General features: G+C 35.1%; 1 protein-coding gene across 1 annotated transcript in view; it reads left to right on the top strand.

The window, feature by feature from the left end:
- Positions 1-268: 268 nt before the first annotated feature.
- The window catches only part of mtrex (Mtr4 exosome RNA helicase), a 44,753-nt gene continuing 22,215 nt past the window's right edge, over positions 269-22,806 (top strand). Inside the window, exons 1-15 of the mRNA XM_073829049.1 lie at positions 269-383; positions 1,134-1,271; positions 3,141-3,207; positions 3,298-3,360; positions 3,445-3,557; positions 3,646-3,820; positions 3,905-3,995; positions 6,486-6,610; positions 6,825-6,923; positions 7,855-7,972; positions 10,600-10,731; positions 14,475-14,554; positions 19,030-19,140; positions 20,300-20,401; positions 22,240-22,365. Of these exons, the coding sequence (XP_073685150.1) occupies positions 286-383; positions 1,134-1,271; positions 3,141-3,207; positions 3,298-3,360; positions 3,445-3,557; positions 3,646-3,820; positions 3,905-3,995; positions 6,486-6,610; positions 6,825-6,923; positions 7,855-7,972; positions 10,600-10,731; positions 14,475-14,554; positions 19,030-19,140; positions 20,300-20,401; positions 22,240-22,365 (1,638 nt within the window). The 5' untranslated portion in view covers positions 269-285. The remainder of the gene's footprint in view (positions 384-1,133; positions 1,272-3,140; positions 3,208-3,297; positions 3,361-3,444; positions 3,558-3,645; positions 3,821-3,904; positions 3,996-6,485; positions 6,611-6,824; positions 6,924-7,854; positions 7,973-10,599; positions 10,732-14,474; positions 14,555-19,029; positions 19,141-20,299; positions 20,402-22,239; positions 22,366-22,806) is intronic.

A 22,806-nucleotide genomic window follows, 5' to 3' on the forward strand; every position in this document is an offset into this window, starting at 1 on the left:
ATAAAAAAATAACAAATAACAACAATAAAGTTAGTTTATTACTCAAAACCTGTCACTTAAGAAGTATTTAAATAAAACGTATTCAATTCCAAACTTAAATTACGTCAAATTACTTAATTTAATTATTATAAATTATGTTTTTTTTTATATAGTGAGTATTAAAAAAGTCTTCTGTTGCGTGTCTTTTATCATTGCTCATTTCACACTTTTGACGCGTTGCATCGTATGTCATTTCCGCCACGCGGCCTGCGCGTCGCACTGTGGGTTTTGCGTCTGTTTGAAGTCATGGCGGACGCTTTTGGAGACGATTTGTTCAGCGTGTTTGATGAAGAACAGGCCGGTTCTAGCAAAAAAGCCACCCCAAAGTCCGCAGCTGAGCCAGGGTAAGAGAACGAATAATTGTTTTGCAGAACTGATATCAAGATGCTGTTCGTATTTCTATGGTCGTGCCAGACACGTGATGGGCACTCATATATAAATAGGTAACGTTAGACTTACACCTTATCAGTCCTTTAGAGTTGTAATTTAGCTTTCATTAGTTTGTGTTTGGACGGTGTCTTGCCTGGTATTTTTAAATTCGGCGTTTTTACGTAATAACGTTTGTGTGCTGGCTGTGATAAACGAGCTTTCTTTGCTAAATAAATCTCCATATATTTATATGTTAAACGGAAACCGTTCAAAATGTCAGAAAACTCAAATCTATCTATCTATCTATCTATCTATCTATCTATCTATCTATCTATCTATCTATCTATCTATCTATCTATCTATCTATCTATCTATCTATCTATCTATCTATCTATCTATCTATCTATCTATCTAGATTGGTTTTCAAAGCTGTCCTGTACCCCCAGCACTGCACATCTTGTCTCCCTTATCAGACAGACCCAAGTTAGTTCTTGCAGTCTCTACTAACGAGCTGATGAGTTGAAAATGAGGGAGACATAAAATATGTGTAGGGCCGGGGGTCCTCCAAGGCATGTTTGAGAACTCCTGCCCTAGAAAATGCTTAGCAATGCCCTGGAGACCACCTAGAATATTCTATCAACCACCTTATGTTGGATTAGAAACGTTCACGTGAGCATTGTGTGGCTCTTGAGTGAATCTTTGTTTGTTCTCCTTCTATCGAATAGGAAAACTCCTGATAAAGCCGGGAAACAGCAGAGCGATTCACCAGCTGTGCGCAAAAGAGATGCTGACAACGATGGACCAGATGAGATGGTGCTTGGGAAAAGACAGAAGCTGGAAACCGTGTCAGCTGAGGAGATCAAGTAAGTTTTATGTATTGCTTTTAAGGAATGTCTGAAAAAAACCTATTGGTGTGCTTGTACAGGTGGATCAATATAAAGTTTTACGGAGTAATCGGCACCAATAGTTGCTTTTTGAAACTGCCAGTTATTGACTTAAATTAATGGTGTTTTTTTGCTAACTAAAACATAACTACAATAGCATGGTAAAAATTTTATTAAAGAAATATACTTTTTTTGTTGGTAGCTTTTGAAACAGCCATTGTTATTTAAAATATTTTGTTTGATACTCTTAAAACATTTTCATAATTGTACATTTTTCATTATTAAATGTATGTGTGTATACAGTTTACATACACTTTGCAGAATCTGCAAAATGTTAATTATTTTACTAAAATAAGAGGGTTCATGCAGAATGCACATTATTATTATTTTTTTTTTATTAATTATTGACTTATAGTCCACAAAAAAAATAATAGTTGAATTTAGAAAAATGAAAAACTTGAAAAAAAAAATTAAAACTTTTTGAATTTGAAGATCAGGGTAAATGTAACTTATTTTGGCTTCTGAAGGGTGGTATTAAATAAAAAAAAAAGTCTGAAGGACAGCAGGCAAATTTAAGTGTTCAGGGCAAACAAGGGTCTTTTGAATAACTATCACTAAAAACAACACCACAGCTGTGAATCATTCAGGTAACAATGTTGTATTAAGAATCAAGTGCATGTAAACCTTTGCCATAATAATGAGGACAATAACGAAAATGTTTTAGTAATTGTCAATTATATAATAAAACAAATAAAAATGTCTGTTTTATGAATTATCGACAGAGTTCATTTATTGTTTTGGATTTTTATATGTGACTATGCTTATAATTTTTGGTTTCTTAATGTAAAAAAAGAAAATAGATAAATAAAAAAGAATAATCATCAGCTTCATCATCATTGCAGTAAACTAAAAACAGCATGTTTTAACTGTAAAATCTTCCTGCAACTACCAAATTATTTCAAATAGTTTACATTAATAATAATAATTTGCAAATGTTACAATAATGATGAAAATGTTTTGTAAATAATAAATAAAACACATTAAAATAAATTAAAATTGTTTTGATTCAACTACTGACCTTTTAAAATTATATTACCACACTTTATTATTATTATTATTATATTTTTTTTTTCTGGAAAAACTGAAACTGGCTGTTCTTTTGGTCATTTTTATAAATTCAACAATTATTTTCTCTTGTAGACTATATGTAAATGTCTTTTATGTGAAATCTTAACATTAACATTTTGCATATTCTGCAAGGTGTATGTAAACTTTTGAACTAAACCATATATAAGTTTTATGATCCTCAAAATATAATAATAAGAGTGTGGTAATATAATTTAAAAAGGTCGGTAGTTGAATCAAAGCCATTTCTATTTATTTTAATGTGTGTTTAATATTTACAAAACATTTTGATCATTATTGTAACTTTTGTATATTATTATTGTAATGTAAACTATTTTAAATAATTTGGTAATTGCAGGAAGCTTTTACAATTAAAACATGCTGTTTTTAGTTGCTTGATTATTATTATTATTATTTTTTTATTTTTTTTTTTTTTACTTTAAGAAACTTTAAATCATGAACATGTTTAAATATAAAAATACAAAATAATAAATGAACTGTCAATAATTCATATATTTTTTTGCCATTTTTATTGGTTTTAATATATTTGACAATTACTAAAAGATTTTCTTCATCGTCCTCAGTATTATTATGACAATTGAATTTTAATAATTCATTTAAGCTAGTAACAGATATTTTAGTTTTTCCAATTTTAGTTGTACAAAATCCACTCTTGGTTAACCTGTAGTAATTCTTATTATTTGCATCTGTGTTGTCCTTCAGTCTGTCAGAACTCATGCCTAGAGTGAAGGTGGAGCCGGTGGAGACAGTGGAGGGCTGCACTCATGAGGTAAATACACACAAAAACATTGGAAATAAAAAAAAATAAAAATCCAGCTCTGTTGAATGTCCATGTTGTGACCAAACTCTTCTTTCTCAGGTTGTTCTTCCTGAAGACGATGTGTACACTCCACTGAAACCACGCGTTGGAAAAGCAGCGAAGGTAATCTAATAAACCTCACTGGACATTCTCAGACTGCATCAATGCTCCGCTTTTGTTTAAAAATGTTTTGCTTTGCTCATGCAGGAGTACCCCTTCATACTCGACCCTTTCCAGCGCGAGGCCATTTTGTGCATCGATAACAACCAGTCTGTGCTTGTGTCAGCCCATACATCAGCAGGGAAGACCGTTTGTGCGGAGTGAGTGTCTCTTCAACTAAAACATTGTTTGTGTGCAGTTTTAAAAATAGGTTCTTTTAGATCTAAGTGTGTTTCCTTCTGCTCACAGGTATGCCATTGCTCTGGCTCTCCGAGAAAAGCAGCGAGTGATCTTCACCAGCCCCATCAAAGCTCTGAGCAATCAGAAGTACAGAGAGATGTATGAAGAGTTCCAGGATGTGGGTCTGATGACCGGTGATGTCACCATTAACCCCACAGCGTCCTGCCTGGTTATGACCACTGAGGTGAGACAGCGGCCCGTTATCCACTGGAACATCAACGACTGCTTCTTTATTTATTTATTGTTTTGTTGTGGTGTTTGCTTTCAGATTTTGAGGAGCATGCTGTACAGAGGGTCAGAAGTCATGAGGGAGGTGGCGTGGGTCATCTTTGATGAGATCCATTACATGAGAGACTCAGGTGGGTTGTACTTAATGTTTAATCGTCAGAAGATTCATAAGTTAGCTGTAATATTGGCCATCCCTTATGAGAATTAACCATGGTTTTACTGCAGAAAATCTGTAGTAACCATGTGGTTTTTTTTTTGGCATATTCATTTCCATATGTATAACTACAGTTTTACTACACATACCATGGTCAAACTATGGACCAGATACAGATTGACTCATTAGTGTTGCCAGATCTAGCTAAAAGCAAATAAGCGCAAGCCCATAATAAACTTAAATGGCAATGCAACATCTTGGAAATTGTCACCTATCAAAATATTGCAACCTACCTACTTTATTAACAATATAAACTGGATCACTTTGATCCCAAAGAAGCTTATAGGATTAATTTGCTTCCAGAATAAAAACTTCCTTTTATGTTCATGACTTTTTTTTTTCTGCAGTTGAAAAAAAATTAAGGTTTTTGAGAAAAACATTTCAAGATTTTGTTCTATATAGTTGACTTCAATGGGAGCCAATGGGTTGAAGGTCCAAATTGCAGTTTGAATGCTGCTTTAAAGGGCTCTATATGATCCCAGCCATAGAAAAAAACAATGTTGGATGATTTTGAAGTTGGAGGTGAACATGAAACAGTGATTTTCGCCCTACCCTACCTTTTTAAACTGAAGTACACAGACGAAAAACTAACTGCTATTTGGACCTTCAACCCGTTGATCCCCATTGAAGTCCACTATATTGAGAAAAATCCTGGAATGTTTTCCTAATTTCTTTTCCACCGAAGAAAGAAAGACGTGAACATCTTGTAATTGATCAGGAAAGTTTTATTCTGGAATGAACTAATCCTTTAATAATTTTTACTTATAATAAGTGGACATGGCAACCCTTCAAGATAATGCTTTGCCAAGTAGCCTTCCAAACACAAACAAAACATAATAATGGCTTTGTCAACGGTGGTTGAGTTGAAATCTCCCAACATTTTTGTTTTTGGTCACCGTAATATTACGCTAGTCAAAAATAGTGAGTACCAAACATTGAAAACACAAGTCTTAGTCAATCATCACAATTTTAAGAGTGAGTTCTGTATACACAGAAAACTGTGATGGGGGTTCACTCCCATATATGTCCCTGGACCACAAAACCAGTATTAAGTAGCACGGGTATATTTGTAGCAATAGCCCAAAATACATTGTAATGGATCAAAATGATTGATCTTTTGTGCCAAAAATAATTAGTATATTATGTAAAGTTAATGTTCCATGAAGATATTTTGTAAATTTCTTACCATAAGTATATTAAAACTTAATTTTTGATTAGTAATATGCATTGCTAAGAAGTTCATTTGCACAAAAGGTGAATGTTCTCAATATTTTGACTTAAAAAAATTTTTATAGCATCCTCAGATTGCAGATTTTCAAATAGTTGTATCTCATGATACCTGTAATATTGTCCTATATTAACAAACCATGAATCAATGGAAAGCTTTACCCTAATGACTGGTTTTGGACCAGGGTCACATATACTGCTGCTCAAAAGTTTGGGATCAGTAAGAATTGTAATGTTTTTTTTAAGTCTCTTGTGCTGATCATGGCTGCTTTTATTTGATCAAAAATACTGAAAAAATTGAATATTGCAAAATGTTATTACAATATAAACTAATGGTTTTTATTTTAATATACGTTAAAATATAATTTATTCCTGTGATGCAAAGCTGAATTTTCATCAGCTGTTACTCCAGTCTTAAGTGTCACATGATCCTTCAGAAATCATTCTAATATGCTGATTTATTATTAGAAGTATCAATGTTGGAAAGAGTTATGCTGCCAAGTATTTTTTGGAACCTGTGATTCTTGTTTTTCAGGATTCTTTGATGAATAACTAGTCAAAAAGAACAGCATTTATTCAAAATATAAATCTTTTCTAACAATGTAAATCTATGCTATCACTTTTTTATTAATTAAACACATTCTTGGTGAATAAAAGTATTAATTAAAAAAAAAAGGATAAAAATGTACTGACCCCACACTTTTGAACAGTAGTGTATATTGTTTCTATTTGAAATAAATGCTGTTCTTCTGAACCTTTTATTGATCAAATAATCCTGAGAAAAGGTATCACAGGTTCCAAAAAATATATTAAGCAGCACAACGGTTTTCAACATTAATGATAAATCAGCATGTTATAATGATTTCTGAAGGATCATGTGACACTGAAGACTGGAATAATGATGCTGAAAATTGCTTTGTATCACTGGAATAAATTACATTTTAAAATAGTCACATAGAAAAAGTTTTTTCTGTATTTTGATCAAATAAATGCAGCCGTAATGAGCATAAGAAATTTCTTTAAAAACCTTATTGATCCCAAACATTTGAGCAGCAGTGTATATAAATGCAGTTGACACTCCTGAACTTTACAGTGTGTACGTGGCCAGTATTATGTGCATACTAGTTTATATGTGTTTGCTGTCATTGAGTTTTTTTTCCCTGGATCACATGACCTACAGAGCGTGGCGTGGTCTGGGAGGAAACCATCATCCTACTGCCAGACAATGTGCATCATGTCTTCCTGTCAGCCACCATTCCCAACGCTCGACAGTTCGCTGAGTGGATTTGTCATCTTCACAAACAGGTGGATCATCGCCCTATTAACCACTCTCTGCCACACTTTAGCAGCCGCGTAAAAGTAGCCTAGAATGCCTTCTCAAATGCTCAGAATACCTTAGCAACTGTCAACACCCTAGCAGCCAAAACATCCCAGTGTTCAAATGAACATCTTATGTCACAGCTCTAATGCATTCATAATTCCTCCAGGACAATTGTGAACTGCTTGTGTTTACTTGCAGCCCTGCCACGTGGTGTACACAGACTACCGCCCCACTCCACTGCAGCACTATGTCTTTCCAGCAGGGGGCGATGGACTCCACCTTGTTGTGGATGAGAATGTAAGTAGCAGAATACTTTGGATAGCTGCAGAGATGGCTTCAGAGATGAAGGTTAAAGGGATGGTTCACCCAAAAATTCAAATTTGCTCCCCCTTTATGACATCCTGGGTATATATGACTTTCTTCTTTCAGAAAAATGCAATCGGAGTTATATTAAAAAAAATGTTCTGGCTCTTCCAAGCTTTATAATGGCAGTGAATGGATGTTGAGATTTTGAAGTCCAATAAAGTGCGTCCATCCATCATAGAAAGTGCTCCACACGGCTCCAGAGGGTTAATAAAGGTATTCTGAAGAGAATGAATAAGTTTGTGTAAGAATAATATGCATATTTAAAACTTTATAAACTGCAATCTCTAGCGGAAGCTAGAGATTACATTTTCTCAAGCTTTAAGTATGGATATTTGTCTTACGCAAACACATCGATTTGTTTAAGAAGGCCTTTATTAACGTCCTGGAGCCATGTGAAGTACTTTTTATGGTGGATGGATGCACTTTATTAGACTTCAAAATCTCAACACCCATTCACTTCCATTATAAAGCTTGGAAGAGCCAGGACATTTTTAAATATAACTCTTAATTGTATTCGTCTGAAAGAAGAAAGTCATATACGCCTAGGATGGCTTTAAATGTTAATTTTTGGGTGAATTATCCCTGTAAACACACCCAAATGATCTCGGGTGTGTGCCACTCTGTGTTGTGGAATGGAATCTGTGTTCAATTATCTGTCATGGGTGTAGTTTTGAGGCTGTCGTTTGAAAGTGGCACGTCTAGATGTAATTGAACACAGATTCTGAACGCCGGAATATCTGTGTGAGAGTGTGTGTTGCATAACTTCCCAGCCACAACCACGCAAAAAGATGATCAAGTTTAAGAAAATATTCCCAGTATCATTGAAGTTATGTAATCATATTTTCATGGTGTTTCTTGTCAGGGAGAGTTCAGGGAAGACAATTTTAACACAGCAATGCAGGTCCTGAGGGACGCGGGGGACACAGGAGGAAACGTTGGAGGCAAATGGGACCCCAAAGGCAGAAAGGGTGGAACCAAAGGTTAGTATTCTACAGTTAACATGAAATCGAAATAAAGTGTTTTTTGTTCCAAGGAAAAAGGTTGCACTTTTCTAGCATCTGGTGGATAAAATTAAGATTAGTTCATTTCCAGAATACACATTTCCTGATAATTTACTCACCCCCATGTCATCCAAGATGTTCATGACTTTCTTTTTTCATGTTGAGGAAAACATTTCAAGATTTGTCTTCATATAATGGACTTCAATGGGGATCAACGGGGTTTCAATGCAGCTTAAAAGGGTTTTTTTAAAGAAAAAAAAAATGTGTTTTCACGCGTTATGTAATCATGTTGGAAAAGTTACATGCGGTTAGATCTTCTGTGTACTCCAGTTCATAAAGGTAGGGTAGGGAGGAAAACTTGATCTCATTTTCTCTTCCAACTTCAAAATCGTCCGACATCGTTGTTTTACCTGTTTTTTTGTAATGGTAGTTTGACTTTCTTTGCACATCCGCTTTTAAACACTGGTTCAGTTACACCACCTATGTTGCATGTGCGTGATGAGTAATAAGTGAGGTCGAACAAGATGAGCATTTGTGGTTAAAGTATATTAATTAAAATTTTTTTTGGAAAATAACTGTCTGTTTCACTAGATAAGAGCTTTATTCATCGTCGGGGATCATGTAGAGCCCTTTGAAGCTGCATTAAAAAAGTGATTTGAAATTTCAACCCATTGATCACAATTGAAGTCCACTAAATGGAGAAATCCTGGAATGTTTTCCTCAAAAAAAACGTTGATTTCTTTTCTTGGATGACATAGGGGTGAGTAGGTTATCAGGAAATTTTTATTCTAGGAAAAAAGCTTTTGTTTTAGTTTAATACTGTTTAACATGGAAATAATATCAGATTGTACAAGTGCAGTGGGTTGTAAACTGTTCCATTTTAATTTTAAGGTTAAGTTCTGTAAGATTGTGCAGTGAAGGGCCTGAAACCCTCAATTCCGTCACTAGTTTAGATAAATGGTTAACCTCAGATGGACTCCCATTGATTTGTTGTGAATCCTGCATATTGACTGATCTGAGTCATCAATATGGCACTGTTTACACCAAATATTAATGTCCATTTCTGTGTGAGCCGGCCACGTATACTGAGCTGAGACGGATCGTTGTTGACCTTTTGTTCTAAAATAAAGCACAAAACAGCCTGAAACGTTGATCCCAAACTTAATCTAAACTTACAACAAAAGCCGCTTTTCCACTATCGGGCCGAACCGTTCTTAGAACGGTCGGGTACAGTTCCAGTTGTGTTTCCACCTGAGCCTGGTACGGCACGGAACGATTACAAACCGTTCTCGGCCCGGAATTCTCGGCACGGTTAGACAACCGTGCTGAACTGGGCTGATAAAATGCGTTTGCATGGCGTCGCCACTCTGTTGCCTGGCTACCAGTTTCTCTATGGCTAAGCGGGTGCGCAGTAAGCAGATACGGTAAATATAAATACAAATGGCTGAGACACTTTGGTCTGTGGATGAAACATTTGCTCTAATATTGATATTTGGGCAGAAAGAAAAATTCAACAACAGCTGGAGGGTGCAAAGAGAAACGAAAATGTTTTTTTTAATTATAGCGCAGTGTCTTGCAGAGAAGGGCATTAAGAAAAGTTCAAAACAGTGCCGGGAACAAATAAAAAAACTCAAACATACATATCGCGTCCAAAAGGACAATAACAGTAGAAGCGGGGCTGCCTACTCTTGCATTACCAAGGCAACGACCGACGCATTTGTATCTACATTCCAAATAGTTCCGTTATCTGCACCGCAGTGGAAAATCAAACCGTATCCGTGCCGACTGGCCCGAATCGGCACGGAACAGAACGGTTACGCATTGAGAACGGTTCGGCCCGATAGTGGAAAAGCGGCTAAATTTGATGATCTGAGCATAATTCTTATTTCAGTCAAGCTGAAGTTCAGCTTAATTCAATTTGAACTTTCTATCACTGGATTTTGAGCTAATGCTGATGTTGAGGTAGATTCAAATTAAATTTAACTTCCTGTTACAAGATTTTGCTTGTCAAGCATATCTACAATTGTGGATTCAACCGTAAGACCTTTGTTCAACAGAACACAAATTAAGATATTTTTGATGAAATCCAAGAGCTTTCTGACCCTGCACAGACAGCAAAGCAACTGACAATTTTTAAGGCCCAGAAAGGTAGTAAGGACATCGTTAAAATAGTCCATGTGACATCAGTGGTTCAACCATAATGTTATGAAGCTACAAGAATACTACTTGTGCACAAAAACAAAAATAAGGATAAGAGTATCACATGTTAGTTGCTTTGCTGTCTATGCAGGGTCAGAAAGCTCTCGGATTTCATCAAAAATATCTTCAAATATCTTTGTGTTCTGGATCTTATTTTTGGCTTGTGTACTTGTATACTTCAAAATACTTCGTATCCCTATGCCTTTAGGTACGGTATCTTTAGGTTTGCTGTCAAAAATGCCAGTGTGAACGCAAAGCGGACCAGGACCAAATGTATCATTTTCCTTTTTGGTCTGGACCAAATGGAGTGTGAACACACCCTAAGTGTAATGTAGATGTTGTGAACATGCTAAATACTGTATTAAAACTTTTCTTCTGTTATTTTCTTGGTTTGTTTTATCTCTTAGGTCCATCCAATGTCTTTAAGATTGTGAAGATGATCATGGAAAGGAACTTCCAGCCGGTGATCATCTTTAGCTTCAGTAAGAAAGAATGCGAGGCCTACGCACTGCAGGTGGCCAAACTGGATTTCAACACAGGTATTAATGTTATAATAATTAATGATGCGTCTTGCTAAGACTATTGCTGTTGTTCTTACTTGAGTTAAGGGTTTAAGCAGATATCTCTCATCTTTCACTTACGCCTGCAAGAGCTGATTCTTAGGTGAAACTAATCCTTGGAAAGGGGCGTAATGTCATTTTTCTTCTTTGAAGAAATATTTGCTTATTTTTCGTGCTTGAACTAGAAGGTTTATCTCACTCTTATTGCTCAAATATGGGAGCAATGAGGATTTATCTCTCCAATTAATTAAAAAGATATAAAAAAAAAAAAATACAAAATCATGGCCAAAAAACGTCAGGAAAAAGAAATGAGCTCAGCTTCAGGCTGTTTTTGGAGAATTTTTCAGATCTGAAACAGTTGCCTGGAGTTCTTTATCAAATATTCATCTGTTTTCAAACAGAATGTGTTACAGAGCCAAACGCACGAACGTAGCCCTTCAGAATCGAAGTCTATTGACGTGTCAAGCTTAGCGTTCCCTTCTGTTCTCGCACGACTTTTAACAGTCTTCAAAAAGTGTCACTGGTTCCCCTAGCTTTGATTTGCACGATGTAATTAGATTTAGTTTTTAAAGTGACTGATGTGGTGCACACAGAAGCATTGCATTGTTGTAGATTTTCAAACATGTTTTGGTTGAGAAATAGCGTGCACTTAAGACTTTTAAGCCTTTGGCCTTTGATGGTGTACGGGTGAGCACTTCGGACCACGCTAGCAGTCATCCACGCAGCTGTTACTGTTTTCCGAGTCTTGCTTGAGGTGGGGAGACTGTTTTCATTGGCTCTGTCAGAACAGATGTCATCATAGGAGCTTTCCAGCTCAAGTGTGATTTTATAGAGGGTTTCCAGAACTTTTTCATCATTTCCAGCATGCACAAGTGGGGTTGGTTTTCTGATCTTTTGAGGAGTTGCTTAAGCAGTGACCGCTGCAGAGATATTGTGGTCTTAAGTAATGCTGTGGCCATGTTGGGATAGTCAGATACATGCAGTTGTCTCTCTATTGGTTTGGCTAAATGCAAACAATAAAACACACCTAACATATAAACATGCATAAATGGCTAAATAACCCTGGGAGGAAGAGGAAGTAAAAAAAATATCAAGGTGGTACAACTGACCTGATATTAAAGGGCTGCATTACCTTAAAGCATTAGTTCACTTCCAGAACAAAATTACAGATAATTTACTCACTTCCTTGTCATCCAAGATGTTTATGTCTTTCTTTTTTCAGTCATAAAGAAATTGTTTTTTGAGGAAAACATTTCAGGAAATTTTTCCATATAGTGGATTTCTATGGTGCCCGTGAGTTTGAACTTCCAAAATGCAGTTTAAATGCAGCTTCAAAGGGCTCTGCATGATCCCAGCTGAGGAAGAAGGGTTTTATCTAGTAAAACGATTGGTTATTTTCTAAAAAATAAATAAATAGACAATTATATACTTTTTAACCACAAATGCTTGTCTTGTCTAGCTCTACGATGCACATGCGTACTCTGTGCTCTGTATTTTATAAAAAGTGTATAAATTCTATTATTATTTTATATATATATTTTTTTTAGAAAATAGCTGATCGCTTAGCTAGATAAGACCCGTATTCCTCGGCTGAGATCATTTAGAAGCTGCATTTTAAAGTGCTTTTTGGAAGTTCAAACTATATGGTGAAAATTCCTGAAATTTTTCCTCAAAAAACATAATTTCTTTACTAAAGAAAGAAAGATGTGAACATTTTGGATGACAAGGGGGTGAGCTAATTATCTGTTCATTTTTGTTCTGGAAGTGAACTAATGCTTTAAGATTTTAATATTTAAGATATTATGAAAATTAATATATCTGTTTGACATCATTCAGATACTATATTTTTTATTTATAAAAAAATAAAAAAAACTTTGAATAATTGTTGTTCTGTTTTCGTTTTAACTTTAGTTTTGTCATTTTTAGTATTTTTTTTATATCCATTTTTATTTAGTGTTCATTTATTTAGTAAATCAAATTAAACTAAATTAAAACGAGAAATGTAACTCAAAATAAACCAATTTTATCTAAAATTTTATTTCAAGTAATTTTATTAAGACTTTACAATAAGGTTTATTAGTTAACAGTTAACATGAGCTAATAATGAACAATATTTTTGCAGCATTTATTATTAATGTTAATTTTAACATTTACTAATGCATTATTAAAATGACAAGTTTTAAGATTAGTTAATTCGCTGTGAACTAACATGAACAATGAGTGACTTTTTTATTAACTAACATTAACAAAGATTAATAAATAAATATCTGTTAATACATTAACTAATGTTAACCTTATTATAAAGTGTTCTCATTTTTTTAATGGTTGTAGTTAAGTTTAATAATGTGTTAGTGTTGTTAAAAGTTACAGTCAAGCCCAAAATTATTCATACCCTTGGCAAATTTTGACTTAAAGTTACTTTTATTAAACCAGCAAGTGTTTTTTTTTTTTTTTTTTTTTTTACTGGAAATGACACAGGCTTCTCCCAAAAGATAATAAGACAATGTACAAGAGGCATCATTGTGGAAAAAATATTTCTCAGCTTTTATTTACATTTGAACAAAAAGTGGCATGTCCAAAATTATTCATACCCTTTGCAAACTATCACAGTCTATGGGAAAATCCAAAGTTCTATACCATTCCAAATAGTGCAAGCTGTTCTAAAGCATCCTAATTACCCTGATTCATTGGGAAAGAGTTGGAGCTCATTGCTAAAGATGAATGGGCAAAAATACCAGTGGAGACATGCAAAAAGCTGGTCAGCAATTATAGGAAGTGTTTGATTGCTGTAATAGCCAATAAAGGCTTTTCTATTGATTATGGAGAAGGGTATGAATAATTTTGGACATGCCACTTTTTGTTCAAATGTAAATAAAAGTTGAATTTTATTTTTTTACACAATGATGCCTCTTGTACATTGTCTTATCTTCTGGGAGACGTCTGTGTCATTTCTAATAAAAAAAAACTTGCTGGTTGAATAAAAGTAACTTGAAGTCAGAATTTGCTAGGGGTATGAATAATTTCAGGCTTGACTGTAAATACCTTTATTTAATTGCATTACATTTGTTTGAAGTTTAATAAACTTCAATTTATTTTAAACCCCTTTTTTGTCAATTGTAGACAGTTTTGGAATTGCTTTGGGTCAACATTTGATATCCTAAAGCAAAGCCAGTTGATAACTGCCACTCTATATTTAGTTTATATTTTGTAATGTTGTGAATTTGAGTGCGCTAAGCCTACTGAGATCCGACTACACCACATGGTGCAGGCAGAAATAGAGATGTTCCAATCTTTCATGACACATTGTTTCTAGACTCTGTTTGGAGCAAGAAAACATGGCAGCTCTCCCGTTCCCTAGTGCACAATATTTTCTTTTTCTCATTCTATACACTACCTCCACTATGTGCACATATCTCTTTCTTTTGTAGTGTTTTCAAGTCCTTTGAGCAGCTGTAAAAAGCACACACGTACCTACATTTGTGATTGTTTCTGAAATCTTTAAGCTGACTTACACTGTTCAAATGTTTGGGATCAGATTTTAATTGTATTTTTTTTTGTATGTTTTCTATCATCAGTTCCATTTATTTAAAATAAGTTTTCTATGTTAATATACTTTAAAATGTAATGTATTTCTGTGAAGCAAAACTGAATTTTTTGAATACTGAATAGTATTCAAGTGTACATCTGATGTTTGATTTTCAAATTTCTCTATCCAACTTCAGACGATGAGAAGAAACTGGTGGAAGAAGTGTTCAATAATGCTACTGACTGCCTGTCTGATGAAGACAAAAAGCTGCCACAGGTAAATTCTTTTGTACAATGTTGTATTAAAGTCTGTCAACTAATAAAATAAGTTTACTAATATTTAAGTTACCAACATAGGCTTTTAGCTTCATTGAATGGTGAGTATTTCAACAGAAAATTGGTTGTGGATTGCGCAAATGGACTTTAAGGGAATAGTTCAGTTTTTTTAGTCTTCCTCTGGCCATACAAGATGTAGATTAGATTTCAACATGGGAACAGTTTTGGAGAAATGTATCATTACATCACTTGCTCACCAATGGATCCTCTGCAGTGAATGGGTGCCGTCAGAATGAGATTCCAAACAGCTGATAAAAATATCACCATCATCCACAAGTAATACATACCACTCCAGTCATTAAGATGTTTTGGACTTCAAACCTTTGATTCTGACTAAAATGAGTCCTCTATCCATAATATTGCCGTCTTCAGTGAAAAAGTTGTCTTGGCTGAATCAGGAGAGAAATATGTACAGATCAAACACTATTTACAAATGAAAACAGTCCTGTTGTAAACAAATATATTGATGGATTGGAGTGATGTGTATTATTGTGATGTTTTTATCAGCTGTTTGGACTGTCATTCTGACAGCACCCAGGGCTCGAAATTAACTTTTTTTTACTTGGTAGCACTGGTGCTCCTAACTCTCTGAAGAAAAAAAAAAATTAGGAGCACCAAATGAATATTAAAGAGCACCACAACTGTCAATTGAGCAGTTTGGCACGGCATTTCTCTTTAGTAATGCACTGATCTTAATTCTTCATGGCCGATTCTGTTGCCAGGGTTTTTAACAAGCAGATGGGCTGTTTCTGAAAGCCTTTTTTCAAATATTTCTTTTACGTCTTAAGCAAGGGACAAGAATGAATGAAAATATGAGTACATGAACAAGATGTTTAATTTCTCTATTACATGTAGAGCCATTAAAATTAGAGGCAACCACTGCATTTTAAAAAAATCTACAGTATAAATAACAAAAAATACGACACGGTTCTTTTTTTTTCAGTCATATTAAGTGAAGACAATAAATGCAGCCATAATCAAAGTAGGCTACTCTCTCAATATTCAAAGTGCTGATGTTCTTAAGATTTTTTTTTTTTTTAGTTCTTTGTATTAATAGATCAGGACAACACTGTTTAAGAGCACTAAACTATGTTTAACTTAGACAAAACACAATATACCATATCCAAACATAAGTTCACATAACAAACTTCATCTGCTGTTAAAGTATTTTGGCTATACTTTGCTGTAATACAAAAGCTTTGAAAAAATTATTACAGCAGCCTAAAAAAACTGTGCAATTTCAAGAGGTAAATTAAAAGAAACAGTATTATGTGACATTTTATTGTTCATATTTCCTTCAGTAATTTAGTTTGTTAACAGCAGGTGTTTATCATTATTGATTCAATGATCACTTCATTATCTCATCAACTTGTTAACATGTTCAATAGGGAAACATCTAAAACATTATGTCAGGGGAGGCCCGAGGACTGGAGTTGAAAACCCCTGATATAGAGCTATAGACAACTACACAAACTATTATAGCCTACAGCCTAGATATGTTATGTAGCTTAATTTGCTAGAATGTAAAGATGAAGTTTAATTAGTTAATGTTTTAAAGATGGGCGAAGCTGTCACTGTATCAGCTCACAGAAGTCTGGGTAGTAGTTAGGCTGGTGAAAGTTTTGTAAAGAAATGAAAACGAGTCGCACCACAACAATTTCTCTCACTCACACAAATGCGACCAACAAAGTTGCATTTTCTCTGCAGAACAACCATTGGTAAACAAGTGTGAAGCATTAATTTAACTTATGTGCTATTTATATTTAGTTATATTTACGATCATTCCATCAGTGTTTTTAAAATAAGTAAACTTCAACAGCCTATGCTTTCTTTAAAAAATAGTTAATAAAACATCAAGATTAAATAATAAATAAATGACTTAAACAATAAATTTAATTAAATATATTTTTTTACCATATTTTTGGGTGACTTTTTTAATTAAATGGTAGTCAAGTCAAGATTTATACAGCGCTTTTTACAATACAAGTTGTGTCAAAGCAACCTTACAGTATTAAAATAAAAAATAAAATGTCAATAATAATCCAAGAGTTCCATATTGCATCAAAGTCAAATTGGAGAGGAAGTAAATTACACCAAGAACAAAATTGCTAATAAATCTATTTTCATCTCGTTACTACTCTTAAATGTTTCTCACATGCACCACATTAAACTTTTAAGATGTTCACGTCTCTACCATTATATATCTAAATTTGTGAGGAGTTTTTTTTTTTTTTCTGTTTTAGCAAAATATTCACTCAGTCTTGTAAGCTTGTTGCTTTAGTAATTGAAGGTCTGCCACAGAAACCACAGTAAAGTCGGGCCATACGTGTTAAACTTGTGACTTGGTGTTTTAGCAAATCCCAAAATGGTTTCAAGAGGCTCGTAAAACTTTCCACTCTCTTCGGGTCCTCCTGTCTGCAGTTACTCCTACACCATATTTCGTCCACTTCTATATCTCAACAATGTTGTCATCCATTTCCACATTGCAGGACAGTAGAGTTTGGCTTGTTCTCATATAGTAGAGGTGCTGATCTCAGATCAGATGATCTTCGTGGACACTGCTCTGTCCGTGTGAAGATAAACCGATCCTACATCAGAACGCCTGCTGTTAGAGGATGAGTGATTACAGAACTAGTTCAAATATGCCGTTTGTGTAAATGTTGCCTTTATGCGGAACGGACCATCCTTCAACTTGACCCCTGCCTGTTTGTTCTCAATGACATATTTCTGCAAGCTTATTCTGAGCTCCTTATGCTGCTGACCCAGATTTGCCTTTGAGGGTTTTTTCACTTCCCTGACACAAAAATCATAGACTTTAATGTATTCTATGTTGTTTTTGAAAAAGTTATAATATATGAAAATGATTTAAATACCTAGGTTTGCCATGAAACTCTAGGCTGGTAGCATTCACTTGGGCATTTCGCAATGCGCTTTCAGAATTCCTCTGAAACCCTCCACCTTCCCCAGCTCCACCTGTATAGATCTGGTAGGGGTTATTTTATGCTATTTGTGCAACAGCAGTATATCTTAAATACTCACAGTACCGTATTGCCATGTACTTTGGCAGTAGCAAGTTCTGTACTTGCTTGCAGCAGCAGCAACAAAAATCTACAACTACGGCTATAACCAACAAGCAATTCAGCAGCAGCGTAGCAGATCTATGCTGCCAAGACCAAATACATTAACATTGTCATATCCATTACCATGCTAAACTTTTCAGAGAATTAGTTTTATTTGACATTTTTTTTAATTTATTAATTTGTAAAAAAAAAAAAGTTAAATCCGTATTTATTACAAAATACAGTACAATATTTTGGATTTAGTGAGTAATAATAAATATGCATTGTTTTAGGGATACAAACATAGCTGTATTTTAGAGATCAGCGCAGACTTTGTTTTCCATGCAAGTAAGGGTGAGTAAACAGAGACTGGCTTTTCATTTTTAGGTGACCCATTCCTTGAAAATGTACTTTTTGTTCATGCCTTGAAAAATTCAGGTCTTGGTGTTAATAGGGCTGTAAGCTGGTCTCAATTAGCTACACTATGCTAATCTGACTGAGCTGTGATTAAGCACAGTAATAACGTGACAGAGCATGACCTGGAAGAGTCCTGAAGCCGTGTGTGTTTAAAGGATAACTATTGCCAAAATGCAACCTGGGCTGTTTTTTTTACTGTAAACGAGACAAACATATATCTAAAAGCATAATTACGACAAAGAGCCGTTTTTGAGATTGACCGTGATTTCGTTTTGTAGTCAATGGCCGGTGAATGGGAATACTAAGGGCATAACTTTGAGCGCATCAAAATCGATATTTTTACAACACTAAGAAGGCTCGACACACCATGAAACTTTGCTCGAAGTATCGCCTGGGTCTCTACACATGAACTCGAGCATATGAGGCTCTTTTTACAACTAGAAGGTTAATATTGTTTTTCACTTGCGACAAAACAACGAATTAGCCCTGCATTTATATGGAAATATGCTTTAGGAGCTATCCATCCTCGCATTCGGAGATCGACACTTCTTGACTGGCAAGACGGCCGCGAGCGGAAACTCAAACAGTGAAAGTGAGTTGTTCAAAACCTTTCTTTTTAGTAAACTGTGTGTACACGAACAATGTTCTCAATGCTCGAGTTCATGTGTAGAGACCCAGGCGATACTTCGAGCAAAGTTTCATGGTGTGTCGAGCCGCCTTAGTGTTGTAAAAATATTGATTTTGATGCACTCAAATTTATGCCCCTAGTATTCCCATTCACCGGCCATTGACCACAAAACTAAATCACGGTCAATCTCAAAAACGGCACGTTTGTCGTAATTATGCTTTTAGATACAAGTTTGTCTCGTTTACAGGAAAAAGAACAGCCCAGGTTGCATTTGGCAATAGTTATCCTTTAATTGGAATCGTTTCTCAACAGGTTGAGCATGTTCTGCCGTTACTGAAGAGAGGAATTGGAATTCATCATGGCGGTCTCCTCCCGATCCTGAAAGAGACCATTGAGATCCTGTTCTCTGAGGGGCTGATAAAGGTGAGACACTTCAGGCAACCCTCAAATGACTGGAAGCATCTTTGCGTAATGTTGGATAAACACTTTTGCCTTCACTGAACATTGAGTCATTCACAATTGACAAACTTTTTTGTTTTGGTTGGTTTTGCTTTGTTTGGTTTGGTTCAGTTTTCTTTTTAGAGGTTCAAACGTGTAGTGCTGAAACCCTATTGTAATTGTTAGAATGGCCAAAGATCAGCGATCTCCATGTAAAACTAATCGTGCAGACCGTAGAGACTTAAAACTTGGAAGAATTAGTAGTACTCACATGGCTGACAACTTCGTCAAGGCTCGCCCCAATCAGAATGACGGGGGCGCTACAGCGATCAAAAGTATGAAATCACTCTTAACTCCTAAACCGTCAGTCACAGGCTCAAATAAAAAAAATAAATAAAAAAAAAAAAAACACTTTTGCAGGCTAGTCCTAGGTTTTTCACCCAATCGGAACCAAACCAGTGCAGAAATATTCTCTGAAGAGTGAATATCAATAATTATTACAATAAAGTTAATTTCGACTCATCGTTTAAAAGAGATGCCAATATGTTTGAAAGGGGCAGAGCCACTTTTAGTAAACTGCTTAAAACTCCTGAACGGGCTTTCTGACCCTGCATAGACAGCAATGCAACTGACTCTTTCAAGGCCTAGAAATGTAGTAAGAACATCATTAAAATAGTCCATGTGATTTCATAATGTTATGAAGCTATGAGAATAATTTTTGTTCACAGAAAACAAGAAAACAATCTACAATTTTTTTCACTTCTGTATCCATCTTCGACATGCATTCACAAGTGTAGCCTGACACATGCTTCTTAGCTTCATAAAATTATGGTTGATCCGCAGATGTCACATGAACTATTTTAACAATGTCATTACTACTTTTCTGGGCCTTGAATGTTTCAGTTGTGTTGCTGTCTATGCAGGGTCAGAAAGCTCTCGGATTTAAAAAAAATATATATATTTTTTTATCCTAAGATGAATAAAGGTCTTAGAGGTTGGGAATGACACAAGGGTGGGTAATTTTCATTTTTGGGTGAACTATCCCTTTAAGGCACCTCACTAGTATCTCAGTCAAAATTTTCATAATAGCTTGCATGCTTTTGTAATGGCTTGGTGTAACATCTTTCTCTTTGTCGTTCTCTAGGCCTTGTTTGCTACAGAGACATTTGCCATGGGAATCAACATGCCTGCGAGGACCGTGCTCTTCACCAGTGCACGCAAATTTGACGGCAAAGACTTCCGCTGGGTAAATCGCAAACGCTATCCTCCATCCTGCTTCTCATAGTGATCACTAATCAAATTTCCAAATGCATTTCCTTGCCTCTTCATCCACTGTTGCACAGAGAGGACACAGGGTCGAGCAACAGTGCCGTCCAAGCTGCCACGTATTGTTTGCGTGAGTTTGAGGCAGTGACTCAAGCTGTTGTGAATAAAAGAGGCCCTTGGCTTTTATACTTCGGCAGAGAGCGAGTGAGCGATGGAAGCTGCCATCTAAAACGTTTTGTAAGGAACATCTGGTATCCATGAGTCTGCCAGAAAACGCACACTCAAGGTTTTGGCTCACCGGTCGCAGGCACCGAACCCCTCTCTGGGACGTTTAGCAGTTAATAGAAGTTAAAACTGATCTGGGGTCAGCGGCGGGTTGCTGTAATGTTGTGGAGGAACGTTAGGAGGGGTTATCAGGCAAAAACAATATTTGCAGAACGAATGGGCTGATATGTTACATTGTTTGAGGCTTGTGCCAGATTGTGATTTATCAGGGCCGTACCAGTAAGGAACATTCAGATGGAAACCTTATCGTTTGGGCAACTGCAGATGTTTCCCCAGAGCAAAATCTATTAACAACCACATCTTGTGGTGATTTTACCACCATTATGCATGTCAACGGAGCGCCCAACTTCCTGATCGATGGAAAGCATGAAAATCAATGGAGAGAAATGTAGAATATGATGTATACACTGATGTACAAAAGTTTAGGGTCAGTAAGATTTAAAAAAGAAAAAGGATGTATGAAATTGATCAAAAGTGACAGCAAAGGCATTTGTAATGTTACAGAAAAAATTCTAGTTCAAATATATGCCTTTCTACTGAACTTTATATCAATGAGACAACAAAAGCAGCACAACTGTTTTTAACAATTATAACTTCTTAGAATGATTTCTGAAGAATCATTTGACACTGAAGACTAGAAAACTTGTAATTGGGTCAAAGACGTTAAAATGTCCACATCAAAAGTGATTTTATGTCCATAGAAAGCACGTTAAATGGAAGAAAAGTGTCTACTTTTAAGGTTTCAAATAAGTTTTTGGAGAATAAAATGTCCAAATTTGGTTGAAATAATGTTACTTTGTCTTTCAGTGTAACTTAATATTTATGTAAAAATTCAAACAACATGCTTATTCTGACTTGTACATTATTAAAATATGTAAAATAATAAGGGAGCATATCAAATTTTATTGTGTTTTAAATGAGTAATTTGTAATGACAAATTGCGAAAACCTGGGATAGTGGCAAATTTGTAAAATATTGAATTACAACTAATTAGTATTTGGGGTGAAAGGAATTCATCTTTTAATGTCATAAATTGATTTTTGTTGTAAATATGCCTGACAAGACTGTTACACTGAATGACATTTTAGTGGGTGTCTTCTGTAAATTAGGAAAAAATGTATTTATTTTATGCTCAGAAAAACAAAACTTTTGAATATGTTTTTGGAAAAACAACAATTTAAAGCAGTATTACATTTTTTTTTTTTTATGCTTAAACACTTTTTTGTCTTTTAATTATAATTCGTCTTTCAATTATATTTCACTACTACTCTTTTACTGTATTTTTGATCAAATAAATGCAGTCAAGGCACATCTTCAAAAAATATTAAAAAAAAATATAGGGGGAAAGAATTTAAATACATTTAACAAGAAATTAAAATAGTTACTTTCTTAAAATATTTATGCATAAAATACTGTTAAATAAAAACAAAACTGTATATAGTAAAGTATCTTTGACCAGTTAACATGTTTTTGCAGTTTTTGTTGATCTATTAAAAAGACATTTTATTTTATTTTTTTTACTCCCACCCTTAGATTACCTCTGGAGAGTACATCCAGATGTCAGGACGTGCCGGCCGAAGAGGAATGGACGAGAGAGGAATAGTGATTTTCATGGTCGATGAGAAGATGAGCCCTGCGGTGGGCAAACAGTTACTGAAGGTAACACTCCAAATTGAACATGATGACTTGTTTATAAAGGATAATAGGATAGTTCACCTTCATTAATTACTCTCATTTGTCGTTCCAAACCCGTAAGACCTTTGTTCATACTCAAAATCGACTGACACAGAAGAGAAGGAATTGTTGAATGCATGTTGAAAAATATCCTAATTTGAGTTCTGAAGATGAACGAAGGTTTTACGTTTTTGGAGCAACATGAGGGTGAGTGAGTAATGAAAAAATTTAACATTTTTGGGTTTACTGTTCGTTTAAGCAGTTCTTCACACGTTTTGTTCAGGTGACGGCCAACATGCTGACGCAAAAACTCTCTGATCCTAAACCCTTTATCCCCCCTCTAAGCCTTGGCACCCTCTGTAAGGGGCTGTCCTATTCATTAATACACTCTTTAACATGAGGTCCATAAGCAATCTCGGTCTCACA

Source organism: Garra rufa, chromosome 23 (assembly GCF_049309525.1).
Source record: "Garra rufa chromosome 23, GarRuf1.0, whole genome shotgun sequence".
Lineage (NCBI taxonomy): Eukaryota > Metazoa > Chordata > Actinopteri > Cypriniformes > Cyprinidae > Garra > Garra rufa.